Source organism: Ammospiza nelsoni, chromosome 1, assembly GCF_027579445.1.
Source record: "Ammospiza nelsoni isolate bAmmNel1 chromosome 1, bAmmNel1.pri, whole genome shotgun sequence".
NCBI lineage: Eukaryota > Metazoa > Chordata > Aves > Passeriformes > Passerellidae > Ammospiza > Ammospiza nelsoni.
In genome coordinates, this window is record NC_080633.1 from 10,316,310 (window position 1) to 10,334,644 (window position 18,335).

Here is an 18,335-nt window from a genome sequence, read left to right on the forward strand (position 1 = left end):
CAGAAGTGATAAATGTACACACTGGCTCACTTACAGGGCTCTGAGTGTAACGCAGGAAGTCTTCAATGGACTCTTTAGACACAACTTGCAAAAATGCTTCGCGCTTCATCCTGGAATCCACTTTATAACCAAAACATGACATTAGAGAAGGTACTGTCAATGTACTGTAAATCATATATCAGTTATATACATAGCATTTATATATATATATATATATATTTATATATTACAGTAGTTACACATAGTACTATGTACTACATAGTTAAAGTAGTTTTCCCCTCCAACATATTTTAGTTATCTGAATCAGTATTTGGATTCACAACATCACTAGGCTGCAGGGCTTGCTTTCTTTTTCAGTCTTTTTTTTTTTTAGTAAGTCTTAAAGCAGAATAAATTGCTAATGGATACTTTGATTTTTAAAAAGCACAATGCATTCTCCAGCACATACCCACTATTTAAGCTAGTCATAATTCCCAATAACAACACTATTTATTTGTATCAGAAGCACTGAGGGGTAGTAAAATGGTCTATTTTCTCGGCTATCAAATGAAATGGAAATGGGAAATGGGCAAGGCCACCAAGAGCCTTATTTGCTTACATAAACATTCCCTCCATCCCAAGTATCTCCTCATGTGATTCTCCAGGTGGGAAAGCGACTTACACAGCATTTAGTGAGTGTGAAGCCACACCACAGAACGGGGCGGGGGCCGCTCCTGAGCCCTGTCCCGAGTCAGCCGGGGGCTCCGCCAGGCCCCGGCAGGGCAGGCAGCGGGGAGCCGGACGGGCCGCTTACCTGGGGCTCCCTCACAGCGGCCGAACCCTTACGGACCCGCGGGACCCTCACAGCGGCCGCAGCCTCATGGACACGCGGGACGCGCTTCCAACACCGCGGCGCCGCCTCTGCGGAGAGGAACGGAGCCGGCAGACGCGCGCGTAGAAGAGCCCGCGGCGCACGGCAGCACCGCCGGAGGAGACACGGACCCCGGGAGCCGCTCGGAGGGGACACCGGTGGGCAGCTCGAGGCACCTGGGGACGCTCCGGAGCACTCCGGGACGCCGCCAGCCCCCGCCCGGTCCGCTCCCTCCCTCCCTCACCCGCCACTTTTCGAATCCTCCCGCGGCCGACGTTGCGCGCGCGCCGCGGAACTCCCGTCTCGTCTCGCGAGAGGTCGGCCACCGCCCCCGCCCTTTCCCGCGCGCGGTGCCGCTGAGGGCGGGGCGGGGGAAAGGCCGCCCTGGAAACCCACTCGGGACCGGGGATCGTGTTCAAAACTCAGGGAACCCCCTCGGGACAGGGGATCGTGTTCAAATGTCAGGGAACCACAGCACAGCGTCAGCTGGGCTGGAAGAGGCTTCTGAGATCACCGAGTCCAACCTGTGACCGAACATCATCGGTCAGCTAGACCATAGCACTCAGTGCCACGTCCAGTCTTTGCTAAACACCTTCAGGGAGGGCGCCTCCACCACCTCCCTGCGCGGCCCATCCCAGTCACCCGTTCTGTGAAGAAATTCCTCCTAATGCTCCACCTGAACATCCTCTGGCGGAGCTTCAGGCTGTGTCCTGTCCTGTCGCTGGCTCTGTCGGGCAAGAGCCCGACCCCCACCTGGCTCCACGTTCCTTTCGGGAGCTGTGGAGAACCATAAGGTCTCTCCTGAGCCTCTTCAGGCTCACCCCCCGCTTCTCAGCCCCTGCCCCGCCGGCCCCGGCTGCAGCTGCCGGCAGCTTGGCCGCCCTCAAAGGCTCCTTCGTCCGCTGCTTTCTGTCACGGCTGGTGCCGGGGGAACATCCATCAGTGCCCCAGAGGCAGCTGCCACGGTTCAAACCCACTGCCCCGCTCGCTGTTCCCTTTCTGTACTACCTGCCAAATGTCAGTGCTTCCAAATGGGGGGAAGACCTGCTCAGTTAAATTCATGTTCGTGCTTAAGGAGCGGTATTCCTTCTTCCATGGATCTCTGGTTAAGTGAACATAACTGCTTTTACAAAATATCACGCATTTGATTACACTGGTGGCTTTTTTCTCCAATAATGTTATTGTTGCTATTGTTGACAGCTATGCTTTTACTCACAGTCCCGGTGAACAGTGTGAGTACTTTGCACTCTTCATCCAAAAGCAATGAAGAGTTAAACAGCCTATATGCCAGAGTGCATAAGAGACTATGTAAGCCACATGATATTTAGTTTGATAACTAACTCTAAATATTTTTTTTAATATATCAGGAAATTCTGTTTCTTCTTTGCAGTGTTGGAAATAGAGTCAAATTTTGAATTCTATCATATTCCCCATTCCCCATTCTTCTGCAAACCAAAGCTAGTCAAAGTCTCTTATTAAGGGCTTAGTTTGTGTCTTTCCATTTGGCATTTTCAGTAGCATCTCTCAGTGTTGGCTGTTAGAAGAGAGAGGTGCAGAACTAAAGTAATTTACTTTCAGTCTGTAGAAGCAGTACAGTGTGTGCTGCTTTTCTGTGCAAACAGAAAACCAACTATAATTTTTATAGAAGTTCTAACATCTGGTTAGACTTTTCAGGATTGTCATTTTAAAAAATATTACATAATTTAGATTTCATTTAGTATTAAATGTAAAAATTCGCTCCTTTAAAAGTAGCATTTACATCTTCTGCTGTTTTAATTTTTAACATAGAATCTTCCTTATTTACCCTGCCTTTCACAGTTTTAGTTCACATTAAAAATCCATTTTTTTTGCATTTTCTGCTACATTTATTTGGTATGAGAAGCTGGCTTGTGTCAGATCTTGTGGACCTGACTTTATATCCCAAGTCATGTGTTCAGCTAAGTGCAAGGAGCCTGTGGAACAGTTTGCTTGGAGTAAGTTGCATGAGCAATCAGCATACCTGTAGAATTGTAAAAACAAATAAAAAAGTATAACACCTGACATTTTTACATTATGCTAATGCCTCCCTATATTAAAAATTTCCTGCATAAATTAAAAATCTTTGCCATTTTAGATCCATGCTGATGGATTTATTCATCGTGACTCATGTAGACTGAATATTTCATTAATACCTTGATTAGTCTTTTAATTAGATGCTACATTAGTCACCTGGTTACTGTTTATTTAGTTGGGCACGTATCATTTTAGCAAACAAACTAAAACATATTTTAGTTTTTAATTTCTGTTGCATAGCAACCACAGAATGGTTTTTTCACAGTATTGAAACTAGAAGTTGACACAGATAACAACAGGCTGAATAACACCAAGTGATTCATTTTAAAGGACCATATAGAGAAACCAGAGAGACAGAATAATGTTTTCTAGGTTTTTTCAAGAGCTGTGCATGAACTGCAAGGCAGTAATAAACCTACAACTCTATTTTCAGTTTCTCTAATATTCTCCCTTTCAAGAGTACCAAATTACATGCCTCTCTTTGACATATCTGTTCATCTGTTCAAAATAATCTATACCCTGTGATAATAATCTCATATTTATTATCATTTTCCTGTCAAGTTAAGGCAAAAATGAAAAATGGGCCTTTCGCACATGGTTGCTGAGCAACAGCAAATAAAGATTTGCTTTTGTGCTCCTGCTTCATGAACCAGTCTTTATTCTTGTTGGTGGCCTGCATTAGAGATCTCAGTCACAGATGGCTCACACCAGAATATTGTTTGGACTACAGCAAGCATTCCATTTCAACCTCTAAGAGTCAACAATATAAATAAAAAAATAAACAAGTAGTTCCCTGAACATCAGATGCTTTCTTGACAATATTTTCTTATATTTACAATGTTATTTTGTAGATAATAGTTTCTTATAAGATTATTTCACACGTTATCTACTACCATGCTGGAGTTGTAACTTCTATTTCTTTTTCTTTGAATATGTAATAAAATTTGTTATAGTTAATACAGTATGAACAAAATCTGCTCATCCTCTGAGGCAGGCTGTTAATAATTTACATGCGTGCATTTCCCTTGACTTTTTTTTTTTTTGATCTTCACATACTTTGATAAATAATCCGAACAGCATGAGAGAGAGATGAAGTTTCACACTATTCCACTTCTCCAGATCTCCCCTTGCCTGAAGGTAATCCTGCCAATCATGCCATCCTTTATTCAGAGGCAACTGTCACTTCTCAATGCTGGTGTGATTAGACCGTGAAAAGGCTTATTTCCCTTAAATTATTAATATTAACATGAATCAATTTTAGAGTTTAAGAGATTAACTAGGGAAAAAAAGTCACTGCAGAAGAAAAAAAATGTATCCTTGTTACCTCGGACCAAAATAAGGAATAAATTGCGCGGAGGGGGTGCAGAGGCCGTTCGGGGGAGCCGCTCTGGGGGCGCTGCCGGCGGTGCCGAAGCGCTGAGCGCCGCCCCGCGGGAGCTCCGCGCACTGCCGGCCCCGCACGGAGCCACGCCCGGCTCCGGGAGAGCGGGGAGAACGCGGCAGCTTCTGCTTCCTGCCTTTGTTGTGATGCTTCATGACAAAATACTTAGCTATTATAGCATGAAGAGAGCTGGAGCAGGGAGACAGGCTGGGAGAGCTGGGGGTGTTCAGCCCAGAGACCTGAAGCCTCTGGAGAAACTTTGAAGCGCCTTTCAGTGCCTAAAGGATTTACAGACGAGGAGAGGGAATTTTTTAAGAGCACGGAGAGACGGGACAAGGGGGAACGACTTTAAATTGACAGAGGGCAAGTTTAGATTAAATACTGGGAAGAAATTCTTTATTGTGAGTGTGGTGAGGCACTGGCACAGGTTGCCTGGAGAAGCTGTGTGTGCCCCATCCCCGGCAGTGTTCAAGGTGAAGTTGGCTGGGGCTCTGAGCAGCCTGGGCTAGTGGAAGGTGTCCCTGTGTTGCAGGGCGTGCAAGGGTTGCAGGGTGAAGAGATAGACGAGAAACTTGACTCCATGATCAGAAGGCTGGAATTACTAATTTATGATATATATTACATTAAGACTATACTAAAAGGAATAGAGAGAAAGGTTCAGAAGCTGCTAAGCTAAGAATAGAAAAGGAATGAATCAACAACGGAGCTCTCTCTGATTCTGTCCCAGAGAGATCCTGTCTTTGATTAGCCCTTAATTGTAAACATGGAACATGGGCCAATCACAGATGCACCTGTTGCATTCCACAGCAGCAGATAACCATTGTTTACATTCTCTTTCTGGGGCCTCAGCTTCTCAGAAGAGGGAAAAATCCTAAAGAAAGGATTTTTCACAAAAGATGTCTGTGACATCCCTGCCCATGGCAGGGGTGTTGGAAATAGATGATGTTTAGAGTCTCTTCCAACCCAAACCATTCTATTGGTCCTATAATTATTATTTGCTGTATTATTATTCCCTTACTCTTATCACTCATTACTTATAAAGTGTTACAAGTCATTGTAATTTTTCTCTGCCCACTATTAGTACCATGAAAATGGAAAGATTTCTGAAATGTTATAAGATACAAAAAGAAATTACAATAACAGTATTTGCATAGCTGAATCCATCCCACTGTAAAAAAAAACAAAAGGGAGTGGAATTTTTCATTATAATTGCAGCAAACATTTTCTAGTATAAAGTCATTGTCCTCATTCAGAATACTATGTATCATTGAGTAAATTTGTAATACTAGTTTTTCAGATAATTTGTTTCAGATATAAAACACTGCAGTTACAAATGCTATGTCTATATTACTTTAACCCTATTAAATTACATTCTGATAGAGATTTACTGCTCTTATAAGTGTCCTGTCTCCTTGCAGCTCTCATTCTATTTTAGTCTTTAAGAGAAAAATTGCTTCTAAGGTACAAAATCACTGTTATTATTAATTTTACAAGTGCTCTTGAGGTTTCATTGTGGTAGACATGCATCACTTAGATATGACACCATCTCTGTTCCATCTGTCTAGCACAAAACATGAAAATGCAGTACAAATATCAGAATGGACATGATTTGCTCATCCATATTAGTTTATGCATATATAAACACACACAAACACACAGCAAACTGCTTTACATTGCTTGGGCATTATACCAACATTCACTTGTCTCTCACATCTGTGTTGGCTTTGTCAGCAGGGCTGTTCCCCCATCCTTGATCCAGAGCAGGCACCTGACCAAAGCCCACTGGGTTTTTTTACAGGCTGCATGTCCTGCTGCCTTCCTGCAGAATTGACAGTGGTGTGGTGTCAGCCTGGGGGGAAATGTGGAGCCAGGCACCCATGAGGGCTTCCATTTCCACTAAGTTTAGACATATGTGTCATTTATTCCTGTTCTGGCCATCGAACAGTTTTATTGTCACAAGACCTGTGTTTTAGCAAACTTTCTTATCATGTCCTTAAACAAAGGAAAAGTGATTCTTATTTTTTCTAGTAGAATTTTATCTGTCTTCCCTTTACCCCCATGTTGATTATACTGTTCCATGATGGATTTAATTATTAGCTATCCTGAGTTTCTAGCCATATACTTGAATCAACAATAAATACTTAAAGCACAGGGATGTTTCAAATGTGCTGGCCATTTTCCATGTCCTGAACTGTAATTTCACTTCTGCCTGCTTTTGATTAATTTCAACTTTTTGCTCTTAATCTCATTAAAGTTGTGTCAGCAACTCAAGGGAGTTCTAGAATCAAATCTAATTTGGTATCTAAGGCATGAAACACCTACAGTGAATTGCTGACAGAAGCATGTAGAATTTCTGATGAACTGAGAACCTTAATCTTCCAGAAGTTTCATGTTTCCTCACATCATTTTTTAAAATTTCCCTGTGCCTCATGACTAAATACCTCTACAAAACCATTTTGGCAAATTGAATCCCCCATTATGAAACAATTCTTTTAGGATCTTTGGTGCCTCAGAGGAAAGGGGGAGAGCAGAGCACAGTGAGGACCATACCTGTTGTTAACTGCTTTTAAGCCAAGGTGACTTAAGGCTGCACTCCCAAAGGATGCCTCTCATCCAAACCACTTCCTTGTTGTACAAGAGAGTGCACAGGCAGCAAAAAGGGTTCTGAGAATAGGGACTGCACTACCATCTAGTGGAATATGACAGTACCTTCAGGAATAAACACTGGGCACTAATGACTATACATGGAAGAACTTTAATGTCGCAATGTGAAAAACAAGATAAGCAAAAATAAAATGTTTTAAATTAAGCATTTTTATGTCTCAAATAATCTGAAGTTGAAAAGGCATATTGAATAAAAAATATGGCATAGAACAAGGTTGCCTAAAACTAAGATTGAAACTTGTCAAAAAGCTAATCTTAGTATTTTCAACTTTTGATTCCAACTTATTTTACATGGAAATTAATTAATGATTTAACAAATAAAACAAAGAACCAACATTGCTACCAGTACCACTCATGAGTCATGAACATCCATTTCCATTAACCCATTTTTACCTTTATTTCATTGTCATCACCTGGATAAATGACAGGTCTGGAGACAATCCAAGTCCTTTCTTTGGATGCTGTTGACAATTTATCAAATGTATCCAGTGGAACTCTGAGCTGAAAGTTACCACAGAGCTCCCATGCAGTGGCTATCATAGTTACCTGAGCTCAGAAAATTTCATGATTCATGCACTTTCCTATAAATTGTAGGTGGAAAACATTGCAACACAGTAACTTCAACTTAACCCAAGAGACAGCAACAACAATCATGCAAAATACATCAGGGATTTCAGCCTATCAGTTGAAGCATTTCTCCCATGAGAAGTCTGCATGAAACTGTCTTGCAAAATATTCTGTATTAAATTATTAATCATTGTGACATGCTTAGTAAGCTCTACTTGTCAGGCTCTCAGTATTTGTAGAATAACACACTAGCCTGCAAATTCAACTAGAATAAAAGAACAAAAAAACTTGTTTGAAATTTCATGCTGGAAACAACCTCTGTTAAATTAATGCACCTTTTTTGCGTTTGAGGATCTTGTCCCAGTTATTGAGTAAAATTATTGACCTTCATTCAGTACCTACAATTACCATTTTGTAACATTATCTATGTTACAACTCAAGTTCTATGCACAAATTAATGTATTTTTAATTCCTATCAATTTTTTGCTTCCTGACTCAGCAGAGCTTGCAGCTCCCAGCTGTGTGACTCCGTGTTTCTGCCCAGCTGGGGTAGCTGCACGCCCATCCCTGAGAGCTTGGGCTCAGGAAGAAGAATGCCCAACAAGACCTACAGCACAGGCCAGGAGTACACAGACCTCCAATTTACTGAGTTTACCTTAGTGTTTAGAAAAATAGACTTGAGAGCCATAGAACTGAGGTTGGAAGGGACCTCACCAGGTCATCTAGTGTAACATCCTGCAGAAAGGAGCTACTTTGCTTAAATAATTAATAAATAAAATTGATCATCAATTAGATCCCTACCACACAGCTGATGAGTGAATTCACAGGACACAGCTGGGTGCAGGGACATCACAACTTCCTTCTATCATTTCTTGCACAGAGGCTGAGGTGCTTGGTGCCCAGCTCTGAGGGTTGGGTCACCAAGCCCTGCAGGAATGGCCCAAGGGTCTCCAGGCCACAAAGCACCCCGGGCTGGAACGAGCCCTTCCAGTGCCTGCAATCTTGCCTAGCTTTGGGCTGTCCTTGGACATGTTCCTATATGGATCTTAAAGGGAAGAATGATCACTGTTAGGCCTTAATTCCCTTGCTGTAAATTTCACAGCTACTGAGGACTCAAAGATTAACATGAAAGACAGGTTGGCTTCACTTTGGTGGTGTCTGAGGAAACTGAGATGCCGGAGCCTGCTCAAATTGGATTCCACATTGGATGACTGGCATGCAGCAATATTCCTTGCAGACAGTGAGAACGGAGAGTATCACCTCTATCACATGAATACAGATTAGAGAACTTTCCTCCAGAGCTGCCATCTACTCTGGCAGCTAAATTTACTGCATAACACTGAAAGAAATACAAGTGGATTTTTACATTTCTCATAAAACATATTTCAGAAGGTGCCTGAGAAAATTGTTGAGAGCCTGACTGCCTTAGAAATCAGTAGGGAATCATACAACAGTTGGACACTTTAGGATATATAAAGCCACCATTTGGGATTAAATAATCTGACTGCTTCAGCAGCCAGCTACAAATGGGTCCAGGACAATCTGCAGTTTTGGTTCTTTCAAAGGTACCATCCAACATTCAGAGTTTGTCAGGGGGATAATATAAACAATTAAATTGATTAAAAGAAGGAAACAAATTTGTTTCATAGGAAACAAATTTTGTACTCAACTCTTAGCTGAGAAAATACTGAAAATAGCCACAGTGGTAACTTTATTGGCAAACACTGCTCCTAGGTGGGGGCTGGATGAACTAAAAGGCCAAACCAGTTTAAACAGTACAGCAAATACTAAGAAGAATCCTGGGCTGGGGTGAACCCATCAAATTAATACCAAAGCCATCTGCAGGAGTGCCTTGCACAGTTATTTCTGCTCTCCAATGAGATCTGTGAATACACAGGCAGTGCTGATCCAGGTACCACCTGTGTTGCTGGACTGAATGGAAGGCTTGTTCTTGACCCAAGTGAGGAAAATGCTGACACCTGATCAGTACTGGCATTGCCAGGGAGTCTGCAATCCAGAACCACCTTGCCATGAGGGACATGTGGAGACAGCCATGCTTTTCCTAGGCTTTAGCTCCCTTCCCATTGATTAGCAGATGATTTTTATTCTGGTAAAAAATGGACATATCCCCTTCTAAGGGAAAAAAACCCCTAAATAAAAGTGGAACATAATTTTGTAGTTAGTAATATTAAAGATTGTCCAGTGGGACCCATTCTAAATGGGATAGTGACTGGTTGATGAAGTTTTGCAGCTTTTACTTATGGCTCATAAAAACTGACTGAATATGAATTCAGACAAAGTATAGCTGTTTATGGGAAGAGGTAGCATAAGTAATTATAGAATTATAATGAATTATAAATTAATCTTTCATGCAAAGAGCATGATTTCTATGGCATTTTTTCTGGAACAGATAGAGGATATAACAGCCTTTTTCTTATTTATGCAGTACATCATCATATTTTTCATCAATTAACCTTACCACACTAATGAAAAAATAGGAAAGAATGCCATGGGTAGAAATCTGCTGATTCTAAATCTAAGGCAATTAAATACAGTTCTAGGTCCTTTTGAAAGCATATTTAAAGACAATTAACAAGTGCTAGAATTATGACAATTTGTTCAATTGATCAATTTCAGAGAAAAATAAAATTTAGACATTGAAGTTGAACAAAGGACCTACTAAATTCTTATGTGTGAATCTGTTCCAGATCAACAAGCACAGAAATCCCCATGAGGTGTCCTGCACTTCTCACGCCACTTTCTCTCAGGTAAGATCCAAAAATCTGCCTACAGACCTTACAGCAAGGCTCCCTAGGTCACAGGAGTCTGGCTACAGGACTGAAAATTCAGTTCATTGTATTACCAATTAGAACAGGGATATGCAAGAGAGGAGAGGGTGTGTGTGTGTGTGTGTGTGTGTGCAGAGGCAAGCAACACACCAACCTCCATACGAACCATTTATTGAATAAATACATGCATCATAATGTAGAATTACATGAGCAAAAAAGGCAATCTGTACAAAATTGATTACCCTTTGTTCTCATTTTAACTCTCACCATTTGCTGCAGCTCTGATAAAGGATTCAAGACAGAAAATTAAAACTCTTTTAGTCCACCTCCAAGTGATATGCATGCTGATTTGAGTTTGAGTTATACCACTGCTATAGTTAAGAAAGCTGGTTTTCTTGTCAGTGAAGCAGAGTAATTCTAAAAACAGTTTCAATAGTACAGAACATGTGTTGGTACATACAGGTAACAAAGCTTATTTTTTAACCATGTCTTAAACATCTTCATATGTTCATATTTTAAGGCACAGGATAACAAGAACTACATGAAAAGCTATCAGTTGACATTGAAGAAATGACTTGATAATGAGGTGCAATTTTTGCCCAGAGGCAAAATTGTCCTTCCCACTTCCATATAAATGGAACAACTGGAATTTGTAATACAAAAGTTGCATCCACTATCCAAAGAATCAGTCTCATCTAGGCACTCACAGTCTGATCCAAATTCACTCAGGAGAATGCTTCTGAAGATCTGGCATCCAGAACTGATTATAGACTATGGGAATTCTAGTTGCTGAATTGCAATGACAGTTCAGTCTCTTCATTTCAGATTCCTAAATGGAAAATGGTATCTCTAAGAACCAACCCCTAATTTTAGGTAGTGAGCTATTTTGAAAACCTGCCCTATATTCTTTATTCAATTACTCACTTTGTGCTATCCTTTCACATTTGCCTGAACACAGCATTATTTTCCACCTTCAAACTTTAGAAGACAGAATTTTTTTTTGTTCAAGTGCAGTTTTCTGTCCCCAGACTTCACTTAAGACTTGGAACAGTGAATCAGTTTAACACCCTATTTTTTGGCTGCAGATCAAACTCTGTGCAGTCACTGGCCAAAATGTAGAGAAAAAATCCTTCCACCTCAGACTGAACAAAGGCAAAAGGCAATTATGTTGAACTGCCACTCTTAGACCTCATTTATTCAGATTAGCATTTGGTTTCTGCATTTTCATTGCATTAAGAACAATTCTCTGTCTTTCCATTTTTAACATCTTAATGGAGAACTAGCAAAGAAAATATGTATTTCATAATATATTTTCTATTAGTTGATGAGTGTATATATAGCTACTCATACATTCCAATATACAGTGAAGCCTTCAAATGGAAATGTTTTCTTACAAAGAATCTCTATTGCCCAGCCCAGTAACAGCAGTTACAGTACAATTTACAATGTAAGGTTGTTTGATAAAATTGTTGTGTATAAAACGTGGCAATGGGAAGGCCATCACTGTAGAGGTGTATGGTGCAGGTCACACATAACCATAACAAATGTTCATGTTAAATTGAATTTAGACAAACTTAAATTTTTAGACTTGAAAAAGACAAAAAGCTACATCTATGGTAGGCACTTTGGTACATCTAGTAATGTAGACAAATTCTACATCTAGAGTTAAGGTTCTGTCAGTTTTCTTGCAATAAAGCTAATTTCAGGAGTTTATCATTCCACGTTAAAATTCTTTCTTGGCTGAGACATCATTCTAGAATCTTAGCTAAATAATATACTTTGTCTAATTGCATACTTCTCCAAGGATGAGGACACTGGCTTTGCAAAAGCCAAGCTGTTCTCTTAGATTCTTAATGCACATTTTTCTAACAGTCTGAAAAAACTTACCAGAAAAAGAAAAATCAGTTCTGAACACAAAAATAGAAGTCCCATAATTCATAAAATTAGAGTTATGAGCTCAGCTGCTGGGGCTGATAGTCTCCCTTCAGACCCTGCCTGCCTGGATCAGTGTGTGCTGACTGCTGCCTCCTGCCCAGCCCAGGGCAATGCTGCAGGAGAGCAGCATTGCTCAGAAACCTGCCTGCACCATTGATGTGCAGTTTGTTCATGCACCAAACATACTAAGCAGCAATGAAGCAACTGTCAAAGACAGTCAATTTTATCTCAGTTCCCCACTTCCTTACCTACTGGTGTTTATTTGAGGATTACAGAAGGTATCACATAACATACTATTTTAGCACGGTACTGTGTAATAAAAATAACATATGTCTTGTACATATGCCTACTATATGAACTTAACCTGCAAGCTGATTTGTCTACTTATAAATCAGTGAAACATGGTGGTAGGGACAGTTTAAAGTGGCTAGACATCTTTATAATACAGAAAAATCCATGTCCTCATACCTTCAAAAGATCACATGTCCAGTACTCCAGAGTACAGGAATAAATAACGAAATCCAACTGAACCTGTATAATAAAACTGTACTGTTTGTTATGTTTACTCCATTAAATGAAAACTCAGATTTAGAAACTGTTATTTGTGGACCTCATCCTCTATTTATACAATATTTATAGAATTCTCATTTTTATTTATAATATTCTATAGCATGATTTCCCAATAATACATTTATATATAAATATTAAAATGTTAATGTTTTATACATTTTAAGCTAGCCCCACTGGGCCAGAAACACAATAAAGTAAAAATGTTTTTCTGCAGTTTCATTTTGCAGAGTATCACAAAATGATTAAGACCATTGTGCTGCAAAGACAAAAGAGATTCATCTGAAGAAATTAACATGCGTTTAGAAGAAAATATCTTTATCCTTTACCTAATTTTCTTCTGAATTCAAACCAGCATGAAAGAATTATAAAAAAATAGTATATATTTACATGGTACAGTATACCTTGGTGAGATATAAAACAAGGCAGGAAAACAGCAGAACATGTTCTTTTCACTTTCTAATAGGTACAGCCATCATAAAGATCAATTGAAACACAAAAGGTTACCTTACTGTACTATTGCACATTACAGTAACACATAAAACTGTTTAGCAAAATAAAATACAAAGTTTAACAATGAGGATGGCTATGTCTACATAAAATGACAAAGTGTTATAAAATTATTGGGGATGTGTCTAAGAACTAAATCAGTAAAGCTATAAAAATAACATTGGTACATCTCTGAAAACAACGCGTTAAAAATATATAAAGGTTGGCAAAATTATGCATGAGGAATTCCTGGTGTCCATGGGCCTAACTTGCACCCTGTGGCCTTGTACCATCTTCTGTCAAATCATACCTGAAAAAGAAAAAACCAAAGGATTGGTTTTTTACATTTAGCATGTACTATTAAAACTATTATTAACAAAGTAATTATCATTAACTACTATTAACACTAACAGTGGTATTAACATTAGCATGTAGTATTACTATTAATAAAGGAAATGTTATACTTACCACTGGGTCCAGCCTTTAGCAAGTTCTTCAGATGCCAGAGGTATCAATAACTGTGGAAAGTTAAATTACCAATCAGTGCACTGTGTGTGCCTTTCATTCTAATTCTATTACAGATAAAATCTGACAATCCTGTCAACTACAGTTAAGCAATGCCATTGGTACATGATGTGTTTTATATCCTTGTCATCACAGCTCTCTGCTATCTGCCTAAAGTTTCAAGTTGCTGTTTTTGACCTTAAAATCCTCACCCTTCAGTGGTGCAGTCCCAGAGCACAGCATAGCATGGCAGTGGCAATCAGCAGATGTGTTCCTAACTAACAGCCTTCCAGATGAACAGGAAAATTGAGGACACTGCTCACCATGAACAGACCATGATTCTGTATCTCTCATCCTCTTCACAGAGCTCAAATATGGCAATTTGAAAGGGTGTAGGAATTTACTATTCCATTTTCATGCCCCAAATCACGTGTGTAGCAATCGGGTGATTTAACGTGTGCCTATAGAACACTGAAGTCACAAACACAGCAGCTCTGTTGGCTTTGGGAATGTCTCCAGGAGCAGCTCCTTCTCATGGATTTTACAAACTGGGGATTTAATTACTTCTGTATTTCCCTAAGTACTTGTCTTTCCAGTTTTGTCTGAACATTTTCTGAAATATTGCCTGGTTTCTACTGGTTCTTTCCTTTCTCTGACAGCATGATTAGTCTGACAAGCACATTTCTTTTGTTACTGTGAACTTATTACTCCCTAGAAGAGACTACTGCCTCATCTTTCTAAGTCTGGCTCTGCAGATTGTTCCTTCCCTTACTGAAGCCTGACATCTCAGGCACCTGTAATTTTTGAAAGCTTCATTCCTGAATCAGGCTTCAATCACAATCAACACTAACTCATATGTCAAGAGGATTTTTGTTTTTTATAAGCTGGATTAATAGAATTTGCTTATTGTTAACTTACTTTGCCAAGCAGCCCTTTATCTTTGGACAGGAATCCACCACTGTTCTTCACTGCTACATCTAGTGTTCTTCTCTGTACTTCAGGCAGGGAAACACTGAAATCAAACCTGACAGGCAAAGAGATGTATTAGAGGGAATTCTGTACCAGAGGTCCCAGTTCAGCTAAACAGCCAATCAAATCAAAACGAAACCATCTTCCTCCCCAAATTAAAAAATGAGGTCTGAGACAAATTTAAAAAAATTCCTATGTTTTGCCTAAATTTTTTCTTGAAAACAGGGATCAATATCAACATCAAATGTTTGAGACTTCTTTTACCTTTGGCATCTAGAAACCACTGGTAAAATAAAACAAACCCATGAACAAGACAAAAGGAGGCAAAGGTGAAGCACTGACTAGAGAAAAGAGAATGTGGAATCCTGCTGTACTGACAGCTCAGTATTAGCATTTTCCAAAAGAAAAAGACTGGTCAGTCTTACTGATCCTTGGTACTTGATAACCAGAGCTCCTTTTCTTTCTTGTCTGGCTAAAGAAAAGTATCAAAGATAGCTCTTTACTAGAGCTGCAACTTAGACAAAGTCAGGACAAGGTTATACCACAACCCACATCAATTTGTCACTGCAGTTCTTAAATAGCTTTATTGCTTTGCAATACACTTTCCTTGGAAAGGCACATGGTAAAATAAATCAATTACCTGGAATGAACAGGAGAGAGCTGCACTACCAAGAAAATCTGCTGGAGTCTCTAACTAATGATTTACAGATCTGACAGAATGGACTGAAGTGGTGTTTTCCCTGAATTCATTTGCTGTCAGTAGAGAAAGGTCTTTATTGAAAACCAAAGAGTGGGAGAATAAGGGGCAGACATGTGAGGGAAACTACTTTCAAAAAGATGAGTGCAAGGATAAGGATTTTTATGCAATTTAATATTGCACAAGCTGTTACAACTACCAACATATGGGCCAGGATATAACCTACAAGGAAATTTCCTGCCTCCCTGGATGCAGAGAAGTGCCACAGTGACTGAGCAATGTGAGCATGCACAGGCTGGCAGCATCAGCCAGGAACTCAGCCAGCCAGGCTTTGTGGCAGGAAGGGAGAGCAGCAGCACTGGCCAGCTTAAGGCACTCGTGTTCTCACCACCTGCCAGGAGAGCGAATCCTGCAGCTGAGCTACAGCACAGGGCCATGGAACTGGTGTAGGAAGGCAGGAAAGACAGAAGTGGCTGCTAACAGCAAGAAGGGCTGTAGTGATGACAGGGAATAGAAAAGGATAGAAGAGCTCTTACAGCAGAAGAGAAAGGTATGATCAAGTCTAATGCTGACAACCAGGAACTTCAACAGCTCACCCTTCAGTAAGCACAGAAATCTTGATTTGACAGCTTTGTAATTACATGATACAAAACTACTACACATAGTTTAGAACTTACATTTGATCAAACACTGGGTTTAATGTCTTCTTTGATACATGTGTTTTTCTTCTTCCTGATCGTCTCTTATCAGGCAATAAATACATTCGCACATAGGGGTCGGATCCTTCTTCAGAAAACGCTATCAGATTTCTGGGGAAGTGAAAACCAAGGAAAAGCACTTAGAAAATCAACAAAACATTGCTGAATATAAATGTCTACATTACCATCACTTAATTTAGAACATGAAGCACTTCCCCTGCACAAAATGGAGTGACTTGAACAACACCAAATGACCTAAGCAGAGAGCAGAGGTGGGAATGCAATGTTTCCTAAATTCTAATTTGAAGTTTGGATATGGCTTTTTAGAAATCATGTGTTTTGGTCATTCTGTAAAATAATCAGTCTCTTAGAAACAGCTTTCATATACTGCTGATAAAAATTTAAATGTCATTTTCATTTAAAATCTGACAGAGGCATAATAGACAAATATAAAATCAGAGCAAAATCTTCCACAAAGTTTTTCCTGATTCTGAGCACAGCTCTGAATATTTTTGTATTTATGCATATTTTATTTCAAAAAGAAGAATGATTAACCAATCCACTTAAGAGTAAGTCAGGATAGGACAAACTTTATAGAGAAATATGCCCAGATATGAAATAGTGTATGGTATGCTCACCTGCAGGAATGCACCACCACAATCAGTTTGTTTCTTTGTGAACTGTGACGAATTGTTAGCTGAATCTGTCCTAATGGAGACTGCCCCAGAGTTGTTCCACTGCAGGAAAAAAGAGAACATTATGCTTAGTTTTTAAAATGCACATTAGAAATAAGACTTAACTGAGCAGTTTTCCCAGAAATCAGGTATTATCCATTTAACTTCTCTAGACCAATGGGAAAGAAGAGAACCCATGTAAGTCTGTGAGCACGTCCTCATCAGATCCTTGTGCTACAGTTCCTTGGCCAACAACTCTGCTCTCCAAAATAGGCCAGGTATTCCTGTCATTAGGAATATGGGACTTTCTTCATTACAAGTAAAGAATTTGCCTGCCCTAAAATAAATATCAAAGCAGCATCTAGGAAATTGGAAAGAATAATAGTGCTAACTGCAATGAAAACCTCAGGCATGGGCCACTCTTACCTAAAACCAGAAGCCAATAAGAAGATCAGCCCATTATTTTCTGAATTCTCTTATCATAGAAATGTAAATATTCTTGGGATTAAAACAGTGATCATTTCAATCCACAATTCCTGCTGTAAAAGCTCAATATAAATACAACCATTTTACTTTTCTATAGTTCATATGAATCTTCTATGTTCATATGAATCTTCTATGAAAAGAAGATTAGAAAAAATTTACACTTATAGGTCATGTTTAACTAAAAAGCAAGCACCATGTTTAAGAACTTGTGTTTTACAGAATGGTCAGCATATGCAGTTCCCTCATCTCCATGAAAGGCTCATTTTAGTTTGTGTGAGCTGTCTGTAAGTATTTTCCATATCACACAGGACTGTGTGTGCCATATTTGCCACTTCTCAGCCACTTGAAGGATCTTATCTTCAAGGGAGAAGAGTGCCTATTTTGTGAATATCTACTACAAAGTGATTGATCCATTAAAATTCCCAAGTCATTCACTTAAAAAATAGAATAAAGATTTAATTTCAGTATTTTCTTAGTTGAAAAAAAAAAAAAAAATACTCAAAGTGCCTAAATCATGTGGTCTGCAATAAAGGACCTCATTACCTGTAGCTTTACCACTCTTACCAAATGACAAAGTATGGCATTTGTGCATTACATGAGGAGTGGGATTTCAATCTTTGTCACAATTAACAAACTCTAACTCAGTTTTGGACCAGAAGAGAGCCTGACAAAGTCAAGACAAGTTAGCATGTGACTATGAAGATAAATGGGGGTCTGGAGCACATAAGCAGGTGGTGTATTTGTACAAATTGTAGAGAGAGCCACCAACAGACTCAGCTGCAGCCCTTCCACTGCTTAAAGTAGGCATTTTAGAGAAGACCAAGTCAGAATCCTCATGGCTGTACACAGTAAAATAACAAGAGACCATAGTCAAGCTGCAGCAAGATAAAGTCCAACAGAAATAAGGAAGAACATTTTAAAAGTGGAGTGGTTAAGCACTGGAGTTGCTGAACAAGTTATGGCATCTCAATCCTTGGAGATAACCAAAAGTTGTTTGGACAAGGCCCAAGAAA

The 18,335-nt window shown here is 39.6% G+C and overlaps 2 protein-coding genes across 4 annotated transcripts in view; both read right to left on the bottom strand.

Moving 5' to 3' along the window:
• The window catches only part of NCAPG2 (non-SMC condensin II complex subunit G2), a 43,485-nt gene extending 42,486 nt beyond the window's left edge, over positions 1-999 (bottom strand). Inside the window, exons 1-2 of the mRNA XM_059488007.1 lie at positions 794-999; positions 35-120 (exon numbers count right to left, since the gene is read on the bottom strand). Of these exons, the coding sequence (XP_059343990.1) occupies positions 35-109 (75 nt within the window). The 5' untranslated portion in view covers positions 110-120; positions 794-999. The remainder of the gene's footprint in view (positions 1-34; positions 121-793) is intronic.
• Positions 1,000-10,458: 9,459 nt separating this feature from the next.
• Positions 10,459-18,335, bottom strand: part of ESYT2 (extended synaptotagmin 2) — a 79,455-nt gene continuing 71,578 nt past the window's right edge. For all 3 annotated transcript variants that reach the window (XM_059469353.1, XM_059469344.1, XM_059469337.1), the window contains 5 exons: positions 16,801-16,899; positions 16,142-16,273; positions 14,717-14,822; positions 13,763-13,812; positions 10,459-13,604 (listed from right to left, as the gene is read on the bottom strand). In XM_059469353.1, the coding sequence (XP_059325336.1) occupies positions 13,559-13,604; positions 13,763-13,812; positions 14,717-14,822; positions 16,142-16,273; positions 16,801-16,899 (433 nt within the window). In that variant the 3' untranslated portion in view covers positions 10,459-13,558. The remainder of the gene's footprint in view (positions 13,605-13,762; positions 13,813-14,716; positions 14,823-16,141; positions 16,274-16,800; positions 16,900-18,335) is intronic.